This window comes from Gopherus evgoodei, chromosome 8, assembly GCF_007399415.2.
Source record: "Gopherus evgoodei ecotype Sinaloan lineage chromosome 8, rGopEvg1_v1.p, whole genome shotgun sequence".
Lineage (NCBI taxonomy): Eukaryota > Metazoa > Chordata > Testudines > Testudinidae > Gopherus > Gopherus evgoodei.
This window is the reverse complement of record NC_044329.1, coordinates 8,159,003-8,184,553: the sequence shown is the minus strand read 5'-3', so window position 1 is coordinate 8,184,553 and position 25,551 is coordinate 8,159,003. Positions and strand designations below refer to the sequence as shown.

Sequence of the window (25,551 nt, the reverse complement as noted above, 5' to 3'; positions counted from 1 at the left end):
CACCAGAATCAAAAATAGGTCAGATAAAATACTTCCGTATTTTAGATTATAGGAAACAATGATCCTGCTCTCTGCAGAGGCTGGAACTGGTTGACTTGAGAAAAATCTTTTCCAGCTTCCTATACCAACCAAAATTCTAAATCAGCTTCAAGTATGGGAAATTCTGACCAGTTGCAGGAATTTGTACTGCTAGCTCCTTAGAGAATCTTGCAAAATCACAAAGAAGCCTACAAACCACACCAGAGGGAAGCAAGAAGTTTATTGCAAGCTAATAGCAACACGCTCTGGAAGCTGAAGAGGGACAGGATTCTCAAAATAAATGTTCTGCTCATTTGTGGAGGTATTTATGACTTTGTCAAAATTAGCTATTATTTTTGAACCTTTCAAGATGGAAAACAGAGGGAGCCATTAGGCCCATTGTACACTGTTCTAAGTTCTAGTTGGAAAACTGCTCTTGGACCACACAAGAACTAGAGTACATCAAAGACACAACAACAAGGAGAGCACAACACAAGGTCAAATAAGACGTAAGGAAATGCCTATCTTTTATCCAAAGGCTTACAAATAGCACAAAGGTATCAACTTTGACAGTGTTAGGATATTCTGTCCAGATGGTGTCTGTTTGCCTGATGTGGGAAATTACATCTTCCATTTTCAGATGAAAGCAGGTGAGAATATTTGCATAATAATTTGCCCTATCTTGAGTTCTACTTCGCTTCATATATTACAAACTAGTGTGAACAAAGGGCAAAATAAAATACAAACAAAACTAAATTGCAAATTCACACAAAAAATATATGGCTGAATCTCACTGGAGAAAGAATGAAAAAGTTTAGAAGAATTTGTTTGCCTTCAGGTGGTGTATTTTTCGTGGAGAGTTACTCTTGTGCATAGGCAGCAAAGAGTCCTGTGGCACCTTATAGACTAACAGACGTTTTGAGAGCCCAATCTTGTGCATATGTATTTGCAAGATTGGGCTCTCAAATAGTACAGAAATCAGTCTCACCAACAATCAGTAACAGATCATCTGATCATCATAATCATAAAGGCAACTTTTAAGGTGACATTACTAAACTGATATTTAGAACTAGAAGAATATTGCCAACACATACACATCATGTTATTGGAAAAAGAAAACAGGGATTGCCTGAAATACTCAGAATTTTTTAAGGAAAGATATAACAAGTCAAAACAGACTTCATACCAAAAGTAGAAAATGCTGCTACAAGATATTTTGAACTTATTTAAAATTAATGGTGAATAAATTACAAGGCAGCCTTTATCAAAAACACGCACGATGGGCCTGATGCAAAGCTCACTAAAGTCAATGGAAAAAAAGACTCCCATTGACTTCAACTGGCTAGGGATCAGGTCCTATGGTCCCGATTCAGGAAAGCATCCCAACAGGACAGTACTTAAGCACATGATTAAATCCCATTGAATTCAGTGGGACTCAGGCACATGCTTAAAGTTAATCGGGATTGTCCTGAACAGGGATGGACTTTCAGTATGTGCTTAAGTGCTTTCCTTAATGGAGGCCCGTAAACTTAACACTTTAGAGCACAGCATCTGTCAGAGATGAGAGAGATTAAGTGCACACAAATAATTTCTTTACTTGATTTCTAAAACAGGAAGATACTTGCAAATCCCACATAAAATCTTTTTTGTTAGGACATCTGGCAAACAGGCACTTAAGCAATAACAACCAAAGTAACAAGCTACTTCCTGAATATTAGTGATTGGCTAGGAGAGTCTTGATTGTCATTAACTCACCAAGATGGGCCCTGTGCTGGGGTCACTACTGCTATTAGGGAACAAAGCTTAAATGGTACTACCATGGACCAGGCATTTTTAGAGGAATTAGCATCTGGGCAAGCTGACAGAGAATAAGGGTTTCTCTCAAAAATATTTTGTGAGGGTTGTTATAGCATACAACCTAGTCGGAAATACTGAAAAGCAATCCCTGCTCACTTGAGTAGTGCTACTGAACTCAACCCCTCACTTAAATAAGGCAAGCAAGGCTTGACACTCGATGCAGTTTAAAGAAGAATGAAGTAGCCAGAATTGTTCTTAATAGTTTACTTGTCACATCTCTATTTGTAATAACTTACCATTTTAAAAGCAATATTGCAGAGTCCCTGGACATCTGAGATTTAGTTTAAAAAAGCACACAAAGTAAAAAAGTCCCATATAGATTTTGATACCAGAGAATTACACTGATGTAGCACAAAGTTCAGGGCAGGAACCCTGCAGCAGGACTGGGATCTCTTGAGTCCTGCAGGACCCGCTGCCAAAATAGTGGGAATGGGTAAGAGAAGTTTACTCACCTTGTGCAGTAACTGAGATTCTTGGAGATGAATGTCCCTGTGGGTGCTCCACTCCAGGTAATGGAGTGTTTGCTTGGAGTGTTTTTCAGCAATGCTCGTACAGCTCACACATGCGTGGTGCTTGCCTCACATGCCGTTGGCGCTTGGAGTATCGTGCACGCGACCCAGACTCCTCAGTTCCTTCTCTACTGGAGAGCTTGCATCAAACTCTGAAGTAGAAGGGAGCGGGCTGGGTAGTGGAGCACCCACAGAGACACATCTCAAAGAACCTTAATTACTGCACAAGGTGAGTAACCTTCTCTTGTTCTTTGAGAGATGTTCCTGTGGGTGCTCCACTCCAGGTGACTAAGATGGTAGGGGCTTCAAAGTTAGTAAGATAACTGTGGATAGTACCACTTAGAAAAGCTGGGTATTGATTGGTGTTGGTCCTGCTTTGAGCAGGGGGTTGGACTAGATGACTCCCTGAGGTCTCTTCCAACCCAAATCTTCTGTGTTTCTATACCTGATTTAGGGCCTTGTGTGATTGCATAATGTTTGGCAAAGATGTGTTCAGAGGCCCTGGTGGCGGTTTTGCATAGGTCTATAAGGGGAACATTGTTTAGGAATGCTGTGGATGCTGATATAGATCTAATAGAGGGCATCCTAATTGTTGATGGAGGTTGTGTGCCTTTTAATCGATAGCAGATGAATGCATCCAGATATCCATTTAGAGAGTCTTTGAGTGGATATGGAGGTTCCTTTGGAGTGTTCAGCCATAGATGCAAAGAGTCCTCAGTGAGACTTTGAATGGTTTGGTTCTGCCCAGGTAGAAAACCAGTGCCTTTTTAATGTCCAGAGTATGCATCGTGGCTTCGCAAGTTCTCGTGTGGTTTAGAAAAGAAAGTCGGAAGCTGTATAAGTTGGTTAATGTGAAAAGACTAATGTACCTTGGGCAGGAATTTGGGACAGATACTTAATGTGACTTAACCCTTAAAAAAGATCATATAAGGTCAGTCTGCCATAAGTTCCCAACTTCTCCCACACGTCTCTTGATGTGATTGCAACTAGGAATGATACCTTCATGGACAGGTGCAAGAAAGAGCAGGTTGCTAAAGATTCAAAACAATTTCCAAGTCAGGATCATTAGCACAAAGTTTAAGTCCCAGGTAATGTGGATGGTCAAACGTCTGGATAGAGAGTTTGAATGCCCCTGAGGAATTGTTTGGCAATTGGGCGGGCAAAGACTGTAGTGTCATCAATCTTTTGGTGAAAGGCAGTGATGGTTATCAGGTGTACCTTCATTGCACTAACAGAGAGGCCAGATTGTTTCAGTTCTAGAAGGTAGTCTAATATCAATGGGAGAGATGCAGACATTGCATCAGTTTGTCTGGCAGTGCACCATGTTGTAAATCTCTCCTATTTATATAAGTAGGTGCTACATGTAAAGTGTTTTCTACTATGGAGTAGCACCTTTTGGACCTGGTCAGAACAAGTTAGCTCATTATTAGAGAGCCATAGAGAATCCATGCCTTGAGATGAAGCATCTCTATATTCAGATGTTATATTTGTCCCTCCCATTGTGTCAGTAGGCCTATGTGGACAGGGAGCATGATTGGAGCACGTGCCAACATCCGTAGTATTTATGGTTGTCTTGGCCATATGGGGGCTATGAGGATGACTCTGGCTTTGTCGGTCCTTATTTTCTGTATCACTCTGGGTAGCAATTGTATTGGTGGGAATGCATAGAAAAGGTCTATGTTTCAACTAATCAGGAACACATCTCCCATGGATTGTTTTCCCAGACCTGCTCTCGAGCAGAATTTCGGACATTTGGTATTGCAGGCAGTCGCAAATAGATCTACCCATGGGTGACCCCACTTTCAGAATACATATTACAGTATCGTATCATTTGATTCCCATTCATGGGGAAAACATCTGCTGAGGTGCTCTGGCATCCAGGTAGGTATAGCTGGTGTATCCAACACAACAGAGTTTCATAGCCTCGGAGCATAGCAAAGGTGATCTGACTGCTCGTTGCCTTTTATGTAAAACATGCAAGCAATGTTGTCGGTCAATACTCTAATGTTCTGGTTTTTTTATGAACAGGAGGAAGTGGAGGCAGGAACTTTGTGAAATCTGCAGTGCCAGCAAGTTTATGTGTAGACTTGTCTCAGTTGTGGCCCATAGTCCCCGTACTGTATGCTTTTGCATTTGTGCTCCCCACCCAATGAGGGAAGCACCTGTTGTAATCATCTGTGATTGAGGGTCTTGTGTGAATGGGATCCCAGAGCACAGCTTGTGCAGGTGAGTCCACCAGGTTAGTGAGTCCTTGACCTTATGGGGCATTGTTAATCATATGTTTATTCTTCGTTTGTTTGGTCTGTACACAATTGCTAGCCATCCTTACAGGCAGCGCATGTGCAAGCGTGCATGTCTGACCACAAATGTGCATGCTGCCATATAGCCCAAGAGTTTTAGGCATTTGTGGGCAGTGATCTGTGGACTGTTCCATACTGTGGAAATGAGTGTCTTTATCGTGTTGAACCTGTCTCGTGGAAGTGATGCCTTCACCACCCTTGCGTCGAGGTACACGCCAATGAATTCTCACTGTTGAGCTGGTATTATTGTTGATTTATTTATGTTTATTTGTAGACCAAGACTCTGGAAACACTCTATCGCCATTGGAGTGGAGCAAATGAGGCCTGATTGAATGTGCAACTTCAGGAGACAGTTGTCCGGGTAAGGAAAAAATTATTATTCCCTGCTTTCTCAGATGCACCATTACCATGGTGAGGATCTTGGAAAAAATATGGGATGCTGTTGACAGGCCAAAAGGTAGTACCTTGTTCTGATAGTGGTCTGTGCCCAAAGTAAATCTGAGAAAACATCTTTGTGGAGGGTATATTGTGACATGAAAATAAGCATCCTGCAGGTCGAGGGCTGAAAACCAATCCCCCTGCTCCAGCGCTGCTATTATTGTTGTTAAAGTGACCATCTTGAACTTTTGTTTTTTCCACAAACCTGTTCAGTCACCTGAGATCAACAATTGGTCACCATCCTGCATTTTTTTATTGGGATGGTCACATTTGCTCATCAGAGTAGGCTGAGATGCTGCTGATAATGAAGGTATCATCCTTGTGGCCTCTGTCTCTGTCATTGCTGTTTTTCTTGTTTGTACTGATTTTGGTGTTGCTATGTGTAAGTTGGGTATCTAGGGCACTGATATGGTTGATATCTACATTGTCTCCTTCTTGTGGCAGGTGTATGGATGCCAAGGGACTGGAGCATGGCCCTCAAGTCTTTAAACATGTGCAGCAACTTTTTGGTTTTGGCTGCGAACAATTTTTCTACATTGCAAGGAAGGTCTTCAGCTGTATTCTGTATCTCTCATAGAAATGTTGAGGAGTTAAACCACGAGGCCCATCACATGACAACAGCAGTAGCAGTGGATCTGGCTGCAGTGTCAGCTGTGTCCAATGAAGCCTCTAGAGCCATATGTGCAATCATCTGTCCTTCAGAGATCAAAGATTTAAATTGTTGTCTCGTCCTCAGGGATGTCATTAATAAAGTCCATAAATTTTCCATAGCTCCTGTGGTCATATTTGGGAGTAATGCCACATAATTTGACACTAAACTGAAGTGTGAATGAGGCATATACTTTGCGGAAAAACAGGTCTAGCCTCTTATTCTCTTTATTGATGGGGGTGGAGCGGAAATGCTGTTTGCCCCTTTGGTTGGCTGCCTCCACCACCAGCAAGTTGGCTGCTGGGTGTATAAAGAGAAATTCTGATCCCTTCGAGGGAATGTAATATTTTCAGTCCGCCCTTTTGCATATTGGTGGAATTGTGGCTGGAGTTTGTCACGCCGTTTTGGCAGGTTCCGTGATAGCTGCATTGATTGGCAATACTATCTTGGAGGAGGAAGACGTCCGCAGAATATCTGTTAACTCATGCTGAGTTTCTGGCACTTCCTCTAGAACAATCTTAAGCTCGTTAGCTACTTTTTTAAACAAGTCTTGGAAGTGGGTGAAAGTCATCTGCCGTGGTTGGTGGTGGAGGCATAATAGCCTCATCTGGTGAGGAGGAAGAATTATTGTTGGGTGGCGAGGTGTTGGGGAGCAGTGTCCTCTTCCTGCTCTGCCACAGGTTCCTCTTGTGTGTTCACCGCTGCTGTCTCCATAGGTGGAGGCGAAGATCTGGTGTCCTCCCTACATGGGATGGGGTGCCTGCTATGGTGTCTTCTGTCAGACCCGCCCCCCTAAGGACTCCAATAAGGCCAGTGACCAGGGAAAGGTATGGGCGGTCCCATCCATGGGTGGCCATACCAAGGTCACATGTCGTGAGCATATGTGGACTATGATCTTAATGGTCCAGCAGCAGTAGGTGTCCTAATCAGGGAAGAATGGTGAGAGAATACCCCTTCCACTCCCCCATCTTCATCACTGGAAAACTGTGATGGAATGGGACTACAGGTTTTCAAACGGACTGCTGAGCTCTGTCTCAGGCCAGGGACAGCTGAGAAGGAACTGAAGAGTCTGGGTCACACATATGACACTTTGAGCGCCAATGGCGCGTAAGGTAGGCACCGAGAGTGCATGACCCATACAGGCACTTCTGCAAAACTCTCCGAGCAAAAGCACAGGAACGCACCAACACCTGGAGTGGAGCACCCACAGGGACATCTCTTGAAGAAGAAAATGTACTTTGTTGCAGGCGGGACTGGGTGGGCAAAAACAACCAGACTGTGGGAATTTGCAGGAAACATTAAATCTTATTTTTAAATAAAGATTTTAATACTAAAATTTAAGCAAGGGGAAGAAAGATTTGATGTCTATTACAACAGGAGTTAAAGTATTTTTTTACATGGGTTAAGCACGATTTGTTTTATTCTTTTATTGGTAAAAATTGTGTCTGAATTGTGTTTATATATAATTTTGTTTCAGTAGCATCGGGGAATCTGTCTCTCTTGCAGGATTTGTGGGATCTAAGGTTTTTGCAGAAAAATGCAGGAGCAGGTATTGTGAGATGGGACAGGAGCAGGATTTAAAAAAAAACAGTCCCACACAGGGCTCTACTCAGGGTCCTAGCCTCAGTTACTTTAAATTGGTACAATATTATTGACTTCAGTAAAAGTATGCAGGGCCAGCTCCAGGCACCAGCTCAGCAAGCTGATGCTTTGGGCGGCCCATGGAAGGGGGCAGCATGTCCGGGTCTTTAGCTGCAAGTCCCCCAGTCCTTCTTGGAGGGAAGGACCAGCTGCTGAATTGCCACCGAAGAATGAAGTGCCAGCGACCTGAAGGAGGTTTTTCCCCTTCTTTTTTGTCCCTCTCTCTTTGCCACTTGGGGTGGCAAAAAAGTTGGAGCCGGCCCTGAAAGTATGTCAATTTACACCAGCTAAAGATCTGGCCCCCATCATTTTGAGATTCAGTTCCCTGCCGTCCTCTTCAAATCCACCCATCCACATATACACACACCCCTTAGAACACAAGTGAACATCGTGGGTACATATTATTTATAGCTGCCCAAATTTTACTTTACACAGATGGCAGGACATCAAAGTTCAAAGTTATATTTGAGCCTTCTGTTGTGTTCCAGACATGGAATAAATTATTATACTTAGTTCTTGTTATTCAGGATTTACCACTGGGTGTTTTTTAGTGGCACTGAACTGGAGACATTAAAAACCATTTAAGGCTTTGCTACAGTCCAAATTCTTTGCAAAGATAGACTTATACATAAGAAACTCAAGCATTCTAATCAGCATGCATTATTTGCATATTTGCATATCCACTAAAATACATCACAATGCTAGATTCTGTACTGATCCAAATTGATTGTGTGCATATTGTTTCTCTTACATGGAGTCACATGCCCAGTTTGTACTGTGTTTATCTCACGTCTTTTTGTATTTAAGTACACACTCTAGCCAGTTTCCTATAGATGTAGAAATATATTATAAAGAGGATGGGGCATATTCAGAATCATTGAAATTCTACACCCAAAAATGTTGGCATCATGCAAATCCTGCTGAAGACTTTCAGCCACCATAAATATTGGTACTGATGTTAGTCAGTATGTTCCCCTCACTTCCCACAAGTAGCAAATCTGGATGCAATAAAGTGAAGAGTTCTGGCTCCATGGCACGCTCCCTTTCTTTCTTCAACACCACTAGTGTTCCCTGGGGATTGGGCCTTGTAGTTGGGCAGAGGCTCTTGGACTGGGCAGGTGTACAGTGAACACTGACCACCACCAACAATAACTTTCCTTTCTTCACCCACCATTCAATGAAAACCCTCCACAGAGGGAGGAGGATTGTGACATAGCAGATGGTCATTATGTAGGGCTCTGCAGCCATGAAGACCAGCCTGCAGTGCTGTCACAGGTCTTTCATACAGGTGGCCATGGTGGCCCGCAGATTTCTGATCCTTGCTTTTCAGGGGGAGGTAAAGATGGCCCTTTGGAAGGAAGTCAGGAAAGAATGCCATAGGCCTGATTTTTCATTGCCCTGTGGCATGCCAGCAATGAAGAGAGGTTGTAAAGGGAGTGGATCCATCCATCAGAGAATAACCCTAACCCAGGAACTAGCGGCTCTTCATTGTGCGCCAATGGCATCCCTAATGTACAGGGCATACCAAGAAGAAGCGTGTGACCAGAGTACTGTGTCTTCTGGAACGATCACAGAGGTAACAAGCAGCTGAGAATTTTAGAGCTGCTTTGTGGTTGTTTTTACACTAGGGCAGGCCCTTATATGACGCAGAATATAGGGAGGCACAAGGGTACCCTGTACAGAGCATAGCTTTGCTGGAATGGAGAACTGGGGACTGAAGCTGTAAACTCAGAAAACACTCATACCCATTTTGGGTGTGATTCAGTCAACAGTGAAGATATTCAGTAGCCCAACATAGAACAAGTGTCTTTTATTTTAAGTAGGCAAGTTACGGTGACACTTTCTTAACATGGTTTTAAAAACAAAAAACAAAAAACAACCCACATTCACAGCTCTAGAGAGCTCATAAGGAAAGTTCCCTACTAATAAGCTTCAATATGTCAATGATCTCTCAAAGCCTAATTCAGCTATGAAAAATATGTCTGGTTTACATACTTTGGAAGTCTTCATCCATCCCTGGCTCTCCCCCCTTGCCAAATCCAGTGCTTAGTGAAACTGGTGGTGGTGGTTGATTTCTACTTTGGAAAGCTCTGGGAAGACCCACATTAAAAACAACCAGCCCTCAGTTCTGACTGAAATATCATACATAGTTGGATATACAACCCCACTGTGCGTTTTAGAGTGATCACACATTCAAGGATTTAAAAAAAAAAACCTAAACTCTCTACTGCATAGAATACAACTTCACTTGCAGACTGACTGCTGTGATTTATATCAGTTCCAACAACCTTAGCTTTCTGGTACAACCAGCAGCAGCAGACCATCTCCTCATGTGTATTAACTGCAATGTAAGATGCACTTGGTAGTAATATGTAAGCCAATGCACATATGCAGAAGAAAATAACGTCATGAATTGGCAAGGCAGCAACTACGTTCACCAGTTTAAACAAGATTCAGTCACTGAAGATCTACAACTGAAAACCAAACCACAACATTTTCAACTGAAATGTTATTTCCATCTTTATGTAAGGATGTGAAAGATGGAAATCCACCAAAAGGTCCAGATAACTAAATGCCTCTGAAAGCAAATGCCTCAGGAAAATATGAGGCATTAAATAGAATTTATAACAAGCGCCAAGATTTGTCAGAGTTCAGCAATCCCTTATCTTCAAAGTTATCCAGCAAAGGAGGAGGAATATCTGGGACATGTATTAGGAATGAAGCCAGAACATCTGCCACAGCAGGCATGCCATTAGGCGGCTGGAGGGACACGTAGAAGGGCTGATCCCAAGAATCACTCTGTCAAACAGTACTTAGAGAGGGAAAGTTTATGTCACTGAACAACACAGAGGACATGCAACGAACAGCCCAGGACAGACAGGGATGGCAGGGCCTTGTTTGTGCCCTAAGCGACCTTTGACAGAATGGGAAGGATTCAGATTAAGACACACTAATAAGCCTAGAATACTGAACAGCCTCCTATGGTTCTCAGATATGAATCAACTGTTAAGAACCTAAAAGGTTCTAGGTAGCGTGGTCCAGTGATTAGGGCACTAGCCTAGAAAACAGGAGACCCAAGGTCAATTCACTGCTCCACCACAGACTTCCCGTGTGACCTTGGGAATAATTTACACCCAAGTTTTTAAAAAGGTACTTGGGCACTGCTCTGCATTACAAGACCTAAGTTATTTAGGCACTGTACAGACAGATATAGGTGATAGTCTGTCCTAAATAATTTACAGTCTAAAATTATCCATTTAGAAGTGGATGAATCAAGGCACAGACATTATGTGACCTTGGGCAAATCCGTGTCAGAGCCAGATTAGAATTTGCTAGCTCTCATTCCCTTCTCTCTTTAACCTGTTAGTTTCCCTAATGGACAGGGGGGAAATAAGAATTCTGGACAGAACCCAGCATATTAATTATGGACCCAGATAAGAAACTAACCCACAGTATTTCAACCTAGCTTGAAATCTTAGTATTCTATTAAGATTATTTACCTCAGTAACTAAGGATCTAATCCAGTACCCACAGAAGTCAGCAGAAGCTTTTTCATTCACTTTAATGGGAGTTGAGTCACCCTCTATGTACATTTTTCTGCATTTGCTTTTTACTTTTGGCTGATGCTCATTTGGCTGAAGTTTAAATTATTATTTTTTAATTCTTTCTCATATTTACAAAGAGCTAGTCACTAGTGTAGAACATTATCACAGGATAACAGTCTCCAGCTGCTAGCTAAATGCCAAAGCCAGTACTAAGCAATGACACAAAGCAAACAAAAAGGTAAAACAGGATGTTTATTTGAAAAGCTGAAAATATCCCATTTGGGTCAGTATTCCAGGGTAATGATATTATTTCTATTATTCTAAAGCGAGGCCCAAGTCCTGAAAGCACTTTATTTATGAGCTTGAAATTAAGCATAAATGTTTTCAGGAACGGGCCTAAGTGAATAAAGTGCAACAGGCAGTTGCAAGTTGGTACAATGGAATCACATCAATTTATTCCATGCATATTGGCCACAAACGAGGTTTACATAAGTGAAAATAATGCCTTCACTTGGATGATCATACTCAACTCACTCAAATATTATTCCATAGAAGTCAGTCATTAAGGTTCAGACAGTTGATAATGCAATTGTGTTTAATTTATCCTAACTAACTGACACTACTAGACAACCAGGTGGCATTCTTTGGATAACCAATGTTGTTTTATAGCTTTTAGCTATTTAAAATTATTCTTATCATTATGTGAAGGGTGGCTTTACTGATCACTGGAGACATTGGCTCCAATTAGCCTCTCCCTTGCACTTTATGAAGTTATTTACACCTGTGCAAACAGCAGCATTATCTATCCACTGTGCACAGGTATAAATGACAACACAAGGTGCAAGGCCATGGGGATAGAGGCTCCTAATCTTTTGCTTTGACCAAGTTCTTTGCTAGTCAATTGATATTTGACTCTTAAAATATTAATAAGCAGACTGCAGCCCATCTAATGCTTATGAAGGAGTAAGAAGGAACAGGTCTCCCTATTATCCCCTGCATCAGTGTGTGTAGCCAGTACAGGAGGAATAGTAGCCTCCACAAGACTGCTACTTCCCCACTGCTGCAAGTGGGTGAGGAGTAGGCAGAATCTTGGCTCTACCCCTAGCTATGCACTGGCCAAAGCAGTTGCAATTGTGTGTTGATTAATCTGCACCAGGTATTGTGCTGGCACAACCACTCCCCACCTGAGCAAGGGGAAGTCATCTTCTGCTTCCTGGTGTGTTCTTGGGATGCAAAAATGTGCTATCAGAGTATTTCTTGAAGGAACTTTAGCCCCTAGCAACCTGTCCACCTCATACTGCAACATTAAAGCCTACTTCTAGAAATAAGAACATATACAGTTAAGAGTGCAGAAGATTCACAGGTGTGGAAATAAGGAAAAGTAAATGAGATGACTTTCCTCTCACTTCATTTTATAGTTTTGAGACGTGTTCTGGTGCTGTAAACCAACAGTTTTCTATGACTACCTAGAAAAAAAAATGGACTACAACTGAGTCAAATGGTTGATTAAGAAGAGCAGAAAACTATATAGAAATTAGATAATCACAAAGATAAGAGACCCAAGAGACCCAAAAGTCTACCAAGAAGTTATTGGATAGATTAAAAGTTCACTACGCCTCCTCAAAAAGTCACTTTGTCATTTAACCAAAGTTTGCTCTACATAGCAATTACTGTTAAAATCACAGTGTCTGCTTCTTTCAGATGTCTGCCACAAATAGATATAGTTTGGCCACTGAACATGTGTTCCAGAATAGAAAACCACACCAAGCTCACACATACCCAGCCATGTAAAATGCATGATATGGAGCAGTTTCCTTGTGAAACCCTTTAACACTTCTGCTACTTTTCATAAATCACTTGGTTGGGCAAGAGAATTGGCTCCAGTGAAAGATCTGTAAAACTGTAAAGGTCTGACCCTATCCTTTGAACAAGTTTCATTATCAGAGATAAAAGCATAACATGTCAAATCTGTTTGCAATGTTCTCCTCTTCTAAAAATCCCCTTCTCATCCTAAACTGAAATGAGAAAGATAAAAGCCATATTATGAAGATTAAATATGTTGTCACAACATGACGCTTATTCCTCTTTTAAATGTTAAAAACCTCAAGTAAGTTCTAATGAAAAATCACTGCTGAGTTACAGTATTTAGCAGTCTATTTTAACTATTAATAATATAATATATGGAGATATACCTCTCAGAGAACTGGAAGGGACCCTGAAAGGTCATTGAGTCCAGCCCCCAGCCTTCACTAGCAGGACCAAGTACTGGTTTTGCCCCAAATCCCTAAGTGGCCCCCTCAAGGAGGGGGCTCTCAACCCTGGATTTAGCAGGCCAATGCACAAACCACTGAGCTATCCCTCCCCCCTGTTCTACTGTAACCAGAACATGCCTGTTCTCACTGAACTTGCTCCCAGTCTACCTGTAAAAGCAGCTATTGTTGCAACACAGCTACCCCTATGTTAAGGAACACCTAGTTAACTTGAATTCATAGTTATCATAGCATATGAGGTGCAAGTTTTAAGGACAAAGTTCAACACATTTTCAATATATATAGTACAGGAAAATTAAGTAAAGTCATATTAGGTATAATAGCAAAGCAGCTTACCAGCCCATCACAGTTGCTTATAGCAACTGAAGCGTTAGGCAAATCAGTGATATCCCCAACATATAGGCAATTCCCATGGAGTGGTTCAATATGAGTCACATTAGAATCCTCTTGCCATTCAATTCGTGCTCCAGGGGCAACCAGCCTAGAGTTCAGTCTCAGCCTGAAGTGAAACTCTCTTCCAAAAACAGTGATATTATAAAATATTTGCTCATTTGAAGCTTCAAGTTGCATATCCCCAGCATCTCTTCGGAAGCGCCCCCTTGGAGGTCCAGACACCAGGTTAGATAGGAATCTGCCTTCTGAATCTGTGCTGATTGGGACGACAAGTCTGTATTCCTCTATGTTCCTCAAAATAGGATCTTTAAAGATAAAAAACAGTATTAAAACTAAAAATTAGTTTAGAATTATTGGTTTAGAATTATCAGTCTATGATCCATTACCCCATCACAGAATTACGTAAGGGAGATGGCCACTTCATTCACAAGTGTGACTAAACATACTGTGTAGAGGTCATTCAAACTGTTTTAGTTCCTAACATAGAGCAAAGTGCAATAATAAGAGACTGTAAGACAGCAAAGTCCTCCTACAAAATAAGCACCCTGCATCCCCTTTCCAGATGTTTTATGAAATGAAGTCAGTTGAGACAGCTGAGCTATTCAGACTGTTGTCATTAATCACCTAGGATGCTGAATTTCTGGGGACTGCTGGCACAATCCTTGAGAATGCTTCAGTGTCTATTAAACTGACCTCCGACCAGGCCTATACACAGAGGTTAGGGGAAGGAAATGTTTAAATTTATGACCTGCAAATGCTGATATTATAAACGAAAATAAGTTTCCCCAAAAAACAACGGTGGGAGAAGTTGATCAAATTCTAAACAAATTGGAAGCATGATTAGCAGATGCAATATACAGCTGGTAACTCAGGCTGGGACCAGCGGGAATGTCTCGTCAACTTTCAGAGCTTTTAAAGCTGCTACAATGTGTTTTATTCTACACATGGAATTTCAGGATCTGACACACTAACCTCTGATCTGTCAGATGTGTTACACTGAAACCAGAGTTCATTCCAGGTTCCCACTTCCCACCCCCTCTCGACACTCTCTCTCTCGCATGCGTTCCGGGATTTAAACCAGTCTCCCGCAGCCTCCTCTCTTTCCAGTCTTATCCTCCCGCTGGGGCTGCCAGAGGGTGGCTATGGGACTGCAGAGACACGGGCACAGCAGTGTCATTCCTCCAGATGCCAGAAGTCCCTTCCCCGGAGGAGGCAGACCCATCTGCCCCTTTGCTGCTGCTGCCGCCAGAAGAGGTTAGCAACTGCAAGTCTCGCCCAAAAAAGTGTGAGCAGAAGTTAAAGGGGAGTTGACAGCGCCAGGGCAGCTAGCTGGGACTTCAGAGGGGAAGGCTGCAGGGGAGCAGGGGCTAGGCCAAGGGCATGGCAGCAGGGGGTGGGCAGGGCCGTCCTTAGGGGTGGGGCCCGGGACAACTCCCAACGCCCCACCTCTGACCCACCCTCATTCCACCTCTTCCCCCAGCGACCCCACACTCACCGGCACCGGCAGGAAGCGGAACAGCCCAGCCCCAGCCCGCTCCACCCCGTCAGCTCCCAGCCGCGGCACTGCGCTTCCCGCCGCCGGTGAGTGCGGGGAGGTTGGGGAAAGGATGCGCCCCCTCCCCGCACCAGCGGCGGAGCAACGCGGCCCCAGCCTGCTCCGCTTCCCTTGCCCCGGCCCCAGCCGTATGGCTGGGGGAAGAGGGGGAGTTAGGGAACGGTTCTCCCCCCTCCACACCGGCGGCGGGAAGCGGTTGAGGGGATCCCTTCCCCCAAACCCCCTCCCCTGAGCAACACGGCTGGGGCTGGGGCAAGGGAAGCGGAGCGGGCTGCTCCCGGCCCCCCCGCTAATCCCCCGGGCCACTGTGGGGCCCCAAAAGTGCCCCCCTCACAGCTCCAGCCTCCCAGACCCTGGGGCGGGGGGAAGCTTGGGAGGCTGCAGGGCACCCAAATAGCTAGGGACGGCCCTGGGGTGGGGGTCTGAGGGACGGAGCCAGCCCCCAGCCCAGACCTACCTCTCTCCCTGGAGCTCTGCAGGGCGCTCCCGGGCAGGAAGAGCGCACAGCAGAGCAGCAGACAGGCGATCCCCGCTGGAGGATCCATTGCAGCTGAACCGCAGACCGAGCCCAACACTTGGAGCCAGCGTTAAAGTTCCCCGCCGCTACCCAGCACCAACTGAGGGCAGCCCGGCGCCGCCCCGGGACGCCTCAGTCCCGCTCCGGTCCCCCGGTGCATGCACCCGGCAGCAGCGGCGGCCGCTCTGTCAGCTCGCAGCGAGCGGAGACACGAGGAGGCAGCTGGAGCGCAGCACTGGAGAACACAGGGCGTGCGGGAGTGGAGTCAGGCTGATTGACAGAGGCGCTGCCACCCAGCGCAGCGCAGCGCTGCTCCGGAGCGAGCCCTGGCAGCCGTCCCGCGGCTCCCCTCCCTCTCGGATCCAACTCTGGCTGCGGGACACTTCCCCACCCACCGCTTCGACAGCCACGTTTCTTTGCCCTTGACTCTTCGCTCGCAGCAGCCCAGAGTAGTGAGCGCCCCGCTCCCTCCAGGTCCTAATGCGCTCAAATTCCTGTCCCAAGACGCCCAGCTCGGACCTCAGTCTGCGCCAAGCTCTCGTTATTTCTGGAGTCCTGACATTACGCTAGACCTTGCGCAGCAAGATGAGGGGCGCACACGCTCCTTTTCCCAGTGGGTTTATGTTACTCACGGATCTGAAGACGTGGACCAGATCCCTACACAGAGCACATTCGGGGGAAGTTGGGCCCACATCTCAATTTGGCACTCAGGCCGCTTTGTGGAAGAAGCCAAATTTGACCTCCCCTTCAGGGAAGCTTATCATCTTTGGGTCTCAACTTTGCCGCACAAGTTAGCTCCCATCTCAAACACTTTATAAATTGAAGGACACGTCTAATTTCTGGCCAAGTAGTCGGATTAGCTGCTACAGCCGCTAGAAATTCTCAGTATTACTAAATAAATCTAAACACTTATTTAAATACACATCCACACACACCCTCCCCACCTTTTCCTCCCCATTTGCAGTTTATCAGCAACAAGTAGAGTTGTGCAAAATGTTTGCATCAAAAACAGAGACAGAGCAACCCTGGTATTAATCCAAGGATTTGCATGAAAAACAAGCAACTTTTTCATGCAAGGCCAGGTGATGTTCAGATGTTTTCACTTGAGTCTCAGATTCATTTGGAAATGTAAAGATCAGAACTGAAGAAAATGATGACATGGACTAATGCAAATCAAAATCACAGAGTTTCACCTGGATATAATACATTTGGAGCAGAGCATTTCTTGGGGAGCAGGTGGAGAATATTTAGATTGTAAATTATTTGGTGCAAGGACTGCCAGTACAGCATTTAGCACAATGGAGCCCTGATCTTGCAAGGAGTCTCTAGGTGCTAATGTAATGCAAATAACAATAAATAATTATTAACTGTGATTTTTATGTAAAGAAAATAAGTTACATTCTTGCCATAATAATTTTGCTACCTGGACAGACACAGCCTGAAGGCCCAATGTTTACATGTGACTTTAGTATAGCAGTTGAATAAATATACGTTTACTTCCAGGATTATTTACTATTTTCATCAGTTTACTGGCCCATTTTGCAGTAGTCTAGAAGGCCTTGCCTCTTTGTTGTCACTGGTTTGGGGTCTCACTCATAGTAGATTGAGTCATAGGTGTATTTGCACGTTTTACATCCCAAGGATTATTTGCATTTGATGGTTTCCTGGAGCAAGTTTTCACTGGCTATCCCTGTTTATTGCTACTCTGCATGATTAAGGGCCCAATCCTGCAGCCTTTACATTATTAACCCATTTGACTCCACTGGGCTTACACCCAGTGGGAGGGTGTAGGACCAAGCCCCAAAAGTAGAAATATTGGAGTAGAACAAGACTGTAAAAAACATCTGGTACTGGTCATTGTGGGAGACAGGGTACAGGAGAAGATGGACCTCACTTCTGATCCAGTCTGGTAATGTGAATCTTGCCCACATGCTCAGGGTTTAGCTGATTGCCATATTTGAGGTCAGGAAGGAATTTTCCTCCGGGGCAGATTGGCAGGGACCCTGGAGGTTTTTTGCCTTCCTCTGCAGCGTGGGGCATGGGTCACTTGCTGGTGGATTCTCTGCAGCCTGAGGTTTTCAAACCGCAATTTGAAGACTTCAGTAACTCAGACATAGGTTAGGGATTTGTGTTCGAAGTGGGTGGGTAGGATTCTGTGGCCTGATTTGTGCAGGAGGTCAGACTAGATGATCATATTGGTCCCTTCTGACCCTAAAGTCTATGAGTCTATAATGTCTATATGGGTGGCTCTCAAACTTTTGTATTGGTGACCCTTTTCGCACAGCACGCCTCTTTGTGCAACCTCTGCCCCCTTATACATTAAAAACACTTTAAGATTAAACACTATTATAAATGATAGAAGTGAAGCAGGGTTTGGGAGTGGAGGCTGACAGCTCACAACCCCCCACATAATAACCTTGCAACCCCCTCAGGGGTCATGACCCACAGTTTAAGAACTCCTGGTCTATATCCCTATGTTTTTTCCTCCTCTGTTTTGGGAAGTCTGATCTTTAAAGCTGGTAAAAAGGGAAGAGGGTTGATAGATACCTGTAAGAGCAGAACCACTTAAACTATACATATCAATCTTCTCTTTAGTGTTTTTCTTGGATGCCCTTTTCTTTGGGGGAAGCTTTTGCAATAGATTTCCCTGTTTGTTTTTTTGTGAGCTTGTATTGAGCAGCTTCTCTTACTGAAAATCCTATATATGCTCATCAGTACAGCTCCATGGCTGGTAAAGCTCCAGCTTTATTTTTATTGGGCTTGTATTTTAAAGTGATATGGTTCCTTTAGAGTCCATGGATCCAGTCTTGCTCTGACTTAAGTCACAGGCAGAATCCCCACTGATTTGAGGGGAACATGAACAGGTCATATGTTTATTACCAAAGGTCTCGCATGCATGTTCCTGAGAGAGAGAATACAGTGACAACAGATGCTGTGGAAATACAACACATGGACTGGCCAACAAGAGAGTTGTGTTAACTGAGATGGAATCTAATTGGAAGAGTTGGAGGTTAGCAAATCTGCTTAATATGGAGAACAGCTGCATTGAAGAGCTATGACATAAGCAAGGAAGAGTAAGATACCAACAAACCTTCCACAAGTTTCTCTATGGAGCAAATAAGTTTCACATGCAGCTGTTATTATCTTACCACAGCCAAAGAAGATCAAAGGAAATCCATTGGTTCCTGGTGCCTCCAGAACTGCTTTGCCTATAACCTTCTCTGTAACTTAGGAAAAGGGAGAATAGAAACAAATCGATAGTTGGTAAGATTGTCAGGTCTGGTCTACACTACAGAGTTAGGCTGATACAAAGCAGCTTATGTCAGCCTAACTATGGAAGTATCTACACTTAAATTTTGCTCCCACTGACATGACTTCCCAGCTACACCAACTTAATAACTCCACCGCCTCCAGCAGTGTAGAGTCAAAGTCGATGTAGTTAGGGCAACACAGTGTCAGCACAGACACTGTGTTGCTTCTGTCAACTGTTAATGGCTTTCAGGAGCCTTCCCACAGTGCCCCATGCTGACAGTACAATTGATACAAGCGCTCCTGGCGAGGATGCACATCGCTGGCACAAGGAGCAAAGCACAGACATGCACAAGCTATGTAATTACTGCTGTATGCCAGAAAAAAAGTAGGTTGACTTAATTTTGTAGTGTAGACATGGCCTCAGTCAAGTGATGAAGCCAGAGCCTTAACTGCTATAAATCATCATAGTTCCACTGAAGTTAATGGGTGAAATCTTGGTCCTGTTGTAATCAATGGGAGTGGCCCCAGGCATGCCCAAGACCAGAGCCTCAATGACTGACAAGAGCTGAAATGCAAGATGCTGTTGCACTTGTCCCATTAAGATGCTGTTCCAACACCACAATAGCAGGTAGCTCTGTCCAAACTGATATATCCTCCACAGCATGAAGCCTTGCAGCAAGAAGAACTTGACTGAGTAATCTAGCGTAGGAAGTGCAGATTAACCAAACCACCTACCACCAACAGCTCTGCTGTGTCTAATGAAGGTAGAGGCCACTTCCTTTGCTGCCAGGCTCCAGCATAAAACCTTTAAACAAAATTATGACAGAATTGGCCAAGTTCAGCCTGAGACTTGCAACCCTTGATCTTTACCTCTGTTCTAAATCTGGGCTTAATTTTTGATTAAATGAAATCCTCAAGTCTTTGTTCAGAAAAGCTACCATCAATTTCAGTTGGAGTAAAGGCCCCAGTATTCAGCCTGTTCGAGCTCACGCCTCTGAGAGTCCTGGTAATACCAGTTTCTCATAAGAGTGGAAGGTGGTGGGGGGGATACCCTGACTGGTCTGAGGGTGCAGGGCACTATTTCTTTCTTGTAGCACATTTTACTTAGCTCAGTAAAGTGCACGTGTCTTTAATTTATGGCACTAGCTGCTGCTTTGCGAGAATGTTTTTAAATATAGATATAGAGCACTCCGCCCTCTGTTCCTGAGAGTTCAAAACCCTTATTTGTTATAGAGGAGAAATCAATTTATGTTGCTGAAAGGAAAATTTCTGGGTGGGGGGGTGGAGGGAGTCTTTCTGGCATTATATTGCATTTGTTTGCCGGAAGCTGGGAATGGGCGACAGGGGATGGATCACTTGATGATTACCTGTTCTGTTCATTCCCTCGGGGGCACCTGTCATTGGCCACTGTTGGAAGGAGGATTCTGCGCTAAATGGACCTTTCACCTGACCCATTATGGCCATTCTTATGTTCTATACCTTCTCCAAGGGGCATTAGTCCATCAGTTTTTAAGCAAAATTCCCCCACCCCCAATGAAATTCATAGGGGGAGTTCTGCTTAAAATTAATGGCATGACATGGTTCCTAGTTCTTACTCCAAAGATTCTCCTGCGAGGGAGGGAAGAAACTTTATTTCTAACCCTGTTATTGGTGACCTTAGTATTTTTATGTGAAAGGACTATAGATCAGCTGCTTGTGGTTTTCATGCAGATCATGTTTTTCTGCTTTTGCTCCTAGCCATATGTATACATACCAGTTACGTGACATTATAAATCTTAATTAAAAGGAAGAAAAATTAAAGTTCTGTGCCAGTTCATTTCCTCCACGCTTGAAATTTCTAGGCCCTCTATTGTTTGAACCCTTCTTATCCCTGATACGTGGCAGTACTATACACCACCTGACACATGTATTTAAAACGTATTTTGCAACACCGTATGCCAAAAAACTAAAATGAAACAGCCCTGTCCTTCTCTCCCCTCCCACTAGTCTGAGTTCAATGACAAAAAAATACATAACTCAAAGTGGGGCCTGATGCAGAAGTTAGTACATTGGTGTGAATGTTCAAGGTTTTTTTTGTTTGTTTGTTTTTTGATAGATTCATTTCTAAGATAAGGTGACAGCAGGACGAACCATTTCCAGTGCCAGAGAAACATGTAATTGAGAAAGAGGTAGCTAAAGAAACCCTCATAGAAGCAACAATAGCAGTAAAAGCAACTGGCTAGAGCAGTGGTCTCCAAAGTGGGGTGCACGCAAGACGATCCATTGGGGGGCACAGCAGGAGGAGCACCACCGGGGGCGGCAGCCGGAGAAGGGAGGGAACGAGTGAGCGGGGAAGCTGCCCCGCTCCCTCGCAGGCAGGGCCACCCAGAACGCAGGGGCTTTAAGGGCTGCAGGGCCCTAGGCTAAGGGGGCCCCGGGGCCCAGGTCTGCAGCTGTAAAGCCCCTTTCAGAATGTGGCCCTGAGTCCTCTGGCCCCTGGAGGAGCAGGGGCAGCCGTGTAGCCAGCGACCGGAAAGAAGCGGTGCTTTCCCCTTCAAAGCCGGCTGGAGAGAAGCGCCACTTTTCTCCGGCTGCTGGCTGTGCGGCTGCCCCTGCTCCTCCCGAGTCCTCCAGCCCGTGCTCGTAGGGCCGCATTCCAAAAGGGGCTTTAGTGCTGCAGGCCAGGGCCTGGGGGCCCCCTTAGCCCAGGGCTCTGCAGTCCCTGCATTCCAGGTGGCCCTGCCCAGGGTGGGGGGGTAGCTCCCAGAATTGTGGCCCCCAGAATCGAGGCCATGGAGGTGGTGCCACAGTGTGTAGAGCCACCTGCACACCCCCTGCACCAAACAGGAGCTGCCCCAGATAAGTGCTCTGCACCTCCTGCCTGCCCCAGCCCTGAGCCTCCCGCACCTCCACCCTGAGCACCCTCTCAGACCCTGCACCCCCCACTCTAAGCACCCTCCCGCACCCTAACTCCCTCCCAGACCCGTACCCCCACTCTAAGCACCCTCCCGCACCCTAGCCCTAATCCAGACCTTCGAATCACTGTATCACAAAGTGTTAAACCAAGATTTTCAGAAATAATGAAGCATATTCAATCACATTGCTCACTAAAAATATTAATTTTTTGAGAGAGTAAAAAGGTTTTGTACCACTAATAAATAAAATACAATAAAAATTTTAATATTGTATCTCATCCTTTAATTTCTATTTTTTGTATGTTTTATAATGTAGATAATATATTAGTATAGTAGTACATTATATAATTTATAAATAAACATACATACATATATTGGGGTGCGTGCTCAAAATTTTTTTACTGATGGGGTGACGATCAAAAAAGTTTGGAGACCACTGGGCTAGAGGAGCAAAAGAAAATTACAATATTGCAAAAAAACTAAATGGATGAAGGATGAAATTCAGCTCAGCACAGAGGGCCCACATAGGCTCTTCGGTACAAGTTGAGTCCAATATTAGGACTTGGGTGAAGCATAGGCTATATGCTCTGGATGGATTTTCCCTTATTAGCAAGGATATTTATGCAAGGATGGACCCTTTTATGTAGGCATTTGATGCAGCCTCCTAACTCCAAGACCTAAGATTTATTACGTGACCTTCTCCCACTTCATCTGCCACAAATTCCTTTGCAGTGCAATCTTTTAGGGGGTCAAGATGAGTAGCAGGGGAGTGAACAGATAACATGTCTCTAATGGCATGTGCATTTGTGGAGCGGGTTAGGAAAACAATGGATTTTGGTTTCCTGATAAACAAGAGGAGGAAAGAGCCCACGATGTGCTCCTGGCAATAATACATCCCAATTCCTGTGGGATTTCAGTTTGTATTCCACAACATGGAATACTGTAGCATTAGTGGTAAACGTGACACTAGAAAAGTCCCTTTGATTGCATCTCTGGTGGCACTGGCTGAATCAGCCCCGCATAGCAGAACAGTCTTATGTTCATGCAGCATAGATCATATGGGTGTTTCTGTAAGTCTTTACTTTCAGTATATCAAGTGCCAGATTGAGCCAGCACTTCCCTGGTGATTTCAACATTTCTACAGAATTTAAATGTAAGTTATTTGTTATGCTTACATGGCTCCCACGGCTGCAGGTTCTTAGCTCCTCACTCTGTAATGTACTTATCCACCATTTCCCGTGGGTGTTGTGGGAAGTACTACCATCTCCATTTCACAATGGGGAGCTGTCAGTTAAGTGGCTTGGCCAAGGTTACATAGGAAGTCTGTGACTGAGCATGGGCTTGAACCCAGGTCTCCCAAGTTTCAGGCTAGTGTGCCAACCACGGGCGCAGCCAGAATTTTCCTAGGGCGGAGGCCTAGAGGTCTCACTTTCCAGCCCTGCACCGAGCCCACATCTTTCCCCCTGTCCAGTCCGAGCTATCTCATGCTCCTTTCTGCACCCAGCCCCACACTCTTGCACAGATAGTCAAGCTGAAGAGCACCAGCACCACCAGGGGCCAGGTGGTTCTGGGAGCCCCAGACCCAAACCTCCTCCTGCATCTCCACTTCCCCAGAAAGTACCCAAAGCCCAGATCCAATAGTCTCACCCCTCTGGGAACTGGGGATTCATAGTGCCTCCTGCTCTGTCTCCCCCCAGAGGCTGTGGGTGTCTAGTGCCCATGGGCACTGGAAGGACTGTAAAGATTTGGGGGAGGAGGACAAACAGGCACATGGGGCCACAACTCCACCCAAATTCGGCCCAACAGCCTCTATCTTCACAAAGGAGTGGGCAGGCCAAGTTTCAAACTCCAGTCAGGGGCCGGGGGGCACTAACCCCCACCACTACGAGCCCCTGGCACTAGCCCCTGGACATCCTTCCCCTCTAAAGTTTCTATCCAGGTGGCTAAAGACAGCCTTCCAAACATTAATCCAAGTAATTATGTTTTCATTGAATCCACAGAGCAAGAGAAACAATTGAACAGAGCTTTATCTGCGTGACACAAGCTGAGAGGCAGTGGAGTGGTGTAAAGGTGGCATAAAGCTCACCCTCGCACTCCCCTGATCCTGCAGATGCTCAGTGCAAGTCAGTCTACATGCGCTCACTTAGAACATCCATCTACTCTGGGATTACACAATTTCACAAAATTGTTCTCTCCCAGGCTTTCGTGCAACTTCCTACTTGTTCCCACTAATACAGCATAGGGAGTACAGTCAATTCCTGATAGCCTACTCCAGAATTCTACGCTTCATGCCAAGTTCCTACTTATGCCCTCCTAGTCTGTCAATGCCATGTCCAAAATTGCTTCCCCTTTAGCTAATTTCTCTAATTTTTGAAACTTCAGGTTAGCATTCATAAGAACTTTTCTCAAATGGTCTCTCTAACCAATATCCAAATAACTGAAATACACTGTGAGGACTGAGTCTTGTAACTCTTCATCTTTGGTATTCATTCAGCCATTTAGTTCTGATTTAAGGGTCTAAAGTAAATGCTTTATCTTAATCCCCCTTTACATTCTCTCTCGCTCATCATAATCCACAAATGTTCATTGTTACCACACCCTTCATTAGCCATCTCCATGTAATTGCTAGGATAACTGGGGGTTGTTTTATATAAATAGTACAATCTCTCCTCATTTTCACCTTGGTTCCTTCTGTGCTGATTTAGTGCCTCACTATTAACATTCTCATCATGTGATTTACCCAGCATGTTCCCAGAATACCTGCCTTTCCTATACAAGTATTTGGGTGATTTTAGTTTTAGCTGATTAGTATTGGGACATTTGATTTCCCTCCTGAAAAACTCTTATTCGTTACTATCCAATCCATTTCTAAATTTATACGATACCTATTTTGAGAGGAGGAAACAGAGTCAAAGGGCAAAATCCTTGCTTCCTTTTTAATTTTTTTTTAAATGCAGATTTAGTGCCAGATTTCAGTACCCAGGGCTGTCAATCCCCTATTACTCCACTGCATGGGCAGCAGCAGTACAAGTGTTCCCACACTATCCGCCGGCAGGCCTGTAGAGGAAGGATGATGCAGTGGTTAGAGCAGTATCCTGGAATCCATGAAAGCCATTCCGTGCTCTGCCACACCCTAAGGGTATGTAGACATTTGGGCTGCAGCCAGACCTATGTTACCTTCCACTTCAGGGGTTCCAGAGCCTGGGTGCTAGCCTGAGCCCAAACATATATACTGCAATGAAACAGCCCTTTAGCCTAAGACCTGCAAGCTCGGGTCAGCTGGCACAGGCCAGCCCCAAGTGTCTAGTTGCAGTGTAGACATACACTAAGTGACTTGCCCAAAGTTATGTCTACACTGGAGCTGGAAGGTGTAATGTCCAGCTCACAAAGACATACCCACACCAGCAGATTGTGCTAGTGCACTAAAAATAGCAGTGTAGCCACAGAGGGATGGACTAGCTGCAATGCCATCAGAGACCTTTCATTTTTAAATCTCCTGTTTTGCAGTCCCATGTTTGATACAGACTTTTCATAAATAGATTTTTTTTCCTCTACAAATAGATCCCTCTTTTTAAAAAAGCATTTTTGAGATTCTCCAGCTGCAGAATATTTTTCTGTAGTACAGCAGTACCTCCAAGCTGCAGTGGAGACAGGGAACTCTGTGTTATACATTGTATAAACACATAGCATAACAGTCCCTGCTGCAAAGAGTT

At 44.5% G+C, this 25,551-nt stretch overlaps 1 protein-coding gene across 3 annotated transcripts in view; it reads right to left on the bottom strand.

Annotated features, from left to right (window-relative positions):
• Positions 1 to 25,551, bottom strand: part of ADAMTS2 (ADAM metallopeptidase with thrombospondin type 1 motif 2) — a 402,877-nt gene that overhangs the window by 248,684 nt on the left and 128,642 nt on the right. Inside the window, exons 1-2 of one of the 3 annotated variants that reach the window (XM_030573536.1) lie at positions 15,633 to 16,974; positions 13,564 to 13,925 (exon numbers count right to left, since the gene is read on the bottom strand). In XM_030573536.1, the coding sequence (XP_030429396.1) occupies positions 13,564 to 13,925; positions 15,633 to 15,720 (450 nt within the window). In that variant the 5' untranslated portion in view covers positions 15,721 to 16,974. Of the gene's footprint in view, positions 1 to 13,563; positions 13,926 to 14,592; positions 14,626 to 15,632; positions 16,975 to 25,551 lie in introns of those variants that run through there. The other 2 variants (XM_030573538.1, XM_030573537.1) reach the window with 2 other exon arrangements.